Source organism: Ciona intestinalis, chromosome 9 (assembly GCF_000224145.3).
Source record: "Ciona intestinalis chromosome 9, KH, whole genome shotgun sequence".
Classification (NCBI taxonomy): Eukaryota; Metazoa; Chordata; class Ascidiacea; order Phlebobranchia; family Cionidae; genus Ciona; species Ciona intestinalis.
The window spans coordinates 834,310-837,387 of NC_020174.2; the positions used below are offsets into that span (position 1 = coordinate 834,310).

At 32.5% G+C, this 3,078-nt stretch overlaps 1 protein-coding gene across 1 annotated transcript in view; it reads right to left on the reverse strand.

Annotated features, from left to right (window-relative positions):
• Positions 1–2,567, reverse strand: part of LOC100183875 (E3 ubiquitin-protein ligase MYCBP2) — a 53,608-nt gene extending 51,041 nt beyond the window's left edge. Inside the window, exons 1-4 of the mRNA XM_026835847.1 lie at positions 2,441–2,567; positions 2,071–2,232; positions 1,657–1,757; positions 1,279–1,385 (exon numbers count right to left, since the gene is read on the reverse strand). Of these exons, the coding sequence (XP_026691648.1) occupies positions 1,279–1,385; positions 1,657–1,757; positions 2,071–2,232; positions 2,441–2,462 (392 nt within the window). The 5' untranslated portion in view covers positions 2,463–2,567. The remainder of the gene's footprint in view (positions 1–1,278; positions 1,386–1,656; positions 1,758–2,070; positions 2,233–2,440) is intronic.
• Positions 2,568–3,078: the final 511 nt, after the last annotated feature.

A 3,078-nucleotide genomic window follows, 5' to 3' on the forward strand; every position in this document is an offset into this window, starting at 1 on the left:
TTGTATTATTCGAGATTGGGGTAAGATGGTACATGTATATATTAGGTTGGGGTATTCATGTTATATATTAGGATGGGGTAAGATGGCACATGTTATATAGTAGGTTGGGGTAAGATGGTACATGTATATAGTAGGTTGGGGTAAGATGGTACATGTATATATTAGGTTAGGGTATTCATGTTATATATTAGGTCGGGGTAAGATGGCACATGTTATATAGTAGGTTGTGGTAAGATGGTACATGTTATATAGTAGGTTGGGGTAAGATGGCACATGTTATATAGTAGGTTGGGGTAAGATGGTCTGTGTTTTTATTTTGTTTCTTTATTATCCGGTTTGGTAGTAAGTAGTAAACAAAGAAGATCTACATAAAATGTACTATAACCATATCCTCATGACTCTAAAAGAGTAATTGTAAAAAACACATTTATTTTGATGATTGGTAAAAATATTTTTGGGAAACATAGGGTATTATGTAGTAACAGTATATGTTACCCCACAGTATTATATAAATCATAATAACAATAGTGACAGCAGAGCAGAGCAAATATATTATACCAAGGTACGTTACAAAGTGTTATAATTTATGATTTGCATACACCATTAAATAAATGTCACAGCAATACAAATATTTGAATATAAATTAAATAAATAATCACTACCAGTCACCATTCGGTGACATAGGCAACCACATTATTAAACGGACAGAATTTAACCATTAACCGATTATCAAATACATTTCCGATTACTAATTATAGAATACTGACTACTGGTTACAGATTACTGATATGATAATAATGTTTACCAGTAGAATTAAACCTTTTTACATATGTAATACAAAATTCTTGAAATATTTTGAAATTGTTTTGGTAAAATATTTTTAAATTTTGTTCAGGAACTGTCAATAAAGATTTGAATGGATATCTTTGATGGCTTTGTGCAAACAACATTATTTTGCTTATCACAATGCAAGAATATGCACAGTCCATGTATTTTAAAAAAATCAGACAGTTTTCACAAAAGTTACATATTTGCAATGCTTATGATTCCATCTTAAAATAACCTGGTTAAGTAAGATACTTTAATAGGTCCAAACAATGGGGCAAACTCTGGTCTAAATCTCATGTCCCATGCCATGTCAAGCTGCAGGATCTCACCCATATAAAAATAAAAGGCGCTTTATATTGGGCCTATGGGCCAATTCTGGTCTAAATCTCAGGTTCTATTCCGTGCCACACCTTACCCACATAGAATACAAAACAAGACACCTGGCATTACCTTATACTTGACCCTTTTACACCAAGTTGTCCATGGTTGTTTTGACCGAAGGCACAAACTGATCCATCATCCATTAACACCAGTGTATGGTGGGCCCCACATGATATCTGGAAGGAAATATAACAGATTTTTTGATAAAGTCTTATCTTATGACAGACAAAATATTGGTGACAATAAATCTTTTTGAAGTTATTTTAGGCTAATTTTAAAGGTTGCAACACATTAATTTTTTACCTTTTGTTTTAAAGTTAAAAACCCTTTTTTGGTTGTATAAACAGTCAATTTCAGTTGCATAACATCACAATACAACTATCTTGAACCTGCTTTAAAATGTTTTTAGGTCTGTAACAACAAACTCCAGAAACAAAATAAGAATACCTGAATTGCTTTCCTTGTATCTTCTGATAGTTTAAGTTGTTGTAGTGGTAAGAAAAACATCTTGTTTCTTTCTTTAACAATGTCGGATCTGCTTGGAACATCTAAACAATATGTTTGTTTTTTTAATTACTTTCTTGTTAGCTCAAAGCCAACAGTTTCTAACTCTACCCTTGCCTAAATCTAAAGATCCTGTGACGTACTGACGTACCACAGTTTTTATTTGATTTCAAAGCATTATTTTAATATTAAAGAAATTTGGTACAAACTAGAATATATATTTAAGCAGTTTTAAATGTATACGCAGAAAGAAATCAGTTCTGTGTTTCCATGTTGGGAAGTACAACAATTATTTCAAAGTACAACAGAACTTTTAAAATACAACAGAATTTTCACCTGCTAATGCAGCGCACTTACTTTTTGATGATAATTTACTTTTCCTCAGACATGGACTAACACTCTTCTTTGAAGCTTTGCTTTGTTGATATAAAGCACCAAGTTTGTTTAAGAAGGGGGAAGATGGGTCAGCACGCCCCGGGAATTCCCCTTCTGCTTGGGGTAAATTGAACTCCAGGTCATCTGGGAATAAAAAACTCGTTTGTTGGATTTATAAAACATTATTTAGGCAACATTTTAAAGTTTTATATTTCCATTTTTTAACATTTCTATTGAATGAATCTCAAGTTAAAAATATCAGACAAAATTTAAAAAGAATCAAATTTATAAGGGTGCAAAATATTAAACAGTTACACCCCCAATAATTTATTTTTTTGTCCTTCATATTTACCTTTCTTTTTCCCCCCTTGCATAAGGTCAAACTCCCCAGCACAAGTGAGACAACAACCACACTCGGTACAAGCAGACCAACCGGCACCACAGCCACACGTCCTGTGGCGGGATAATATGCAATAGATGGGTGGGAATGTTATATGTATATGTGTGCTACTTATATATGGGTGTATATGAATGTATATACACAGGGTTTAATGCTAATTGTTGTATAAGGGTGTTTTTATAAATTTATATAAATACATGGCCTATAGGTTTTAAGTGTATTTCTACATGGGAGAGGTCCAAACATTTGTTAAAAATGTAATGAGACAACTTTGCTCCCAAGGTCTCCTGAGGTGATGCACAATAAAACCATCAAAGAAGATGACTTAATAATTTTAGTTTATATTCCAAAAGCGCTAGCGTTCTGCACGATAAGACCTCAACTATACAGAATAGAATAAAAAAAGTTATATTAAGCAAATAAATATCATAGAAACTAGTTCTAACATAGGGTACTGAGTTCATTGCCATTGGAACCTAACCATATATATAAGAACAAAAGATTTATAAATTATGAAACATCACAGAATCCTGGTTATGAAAAGTTACATTTCAAAAACCCAGGCATACTGCTATTGCACCTTAACCAGA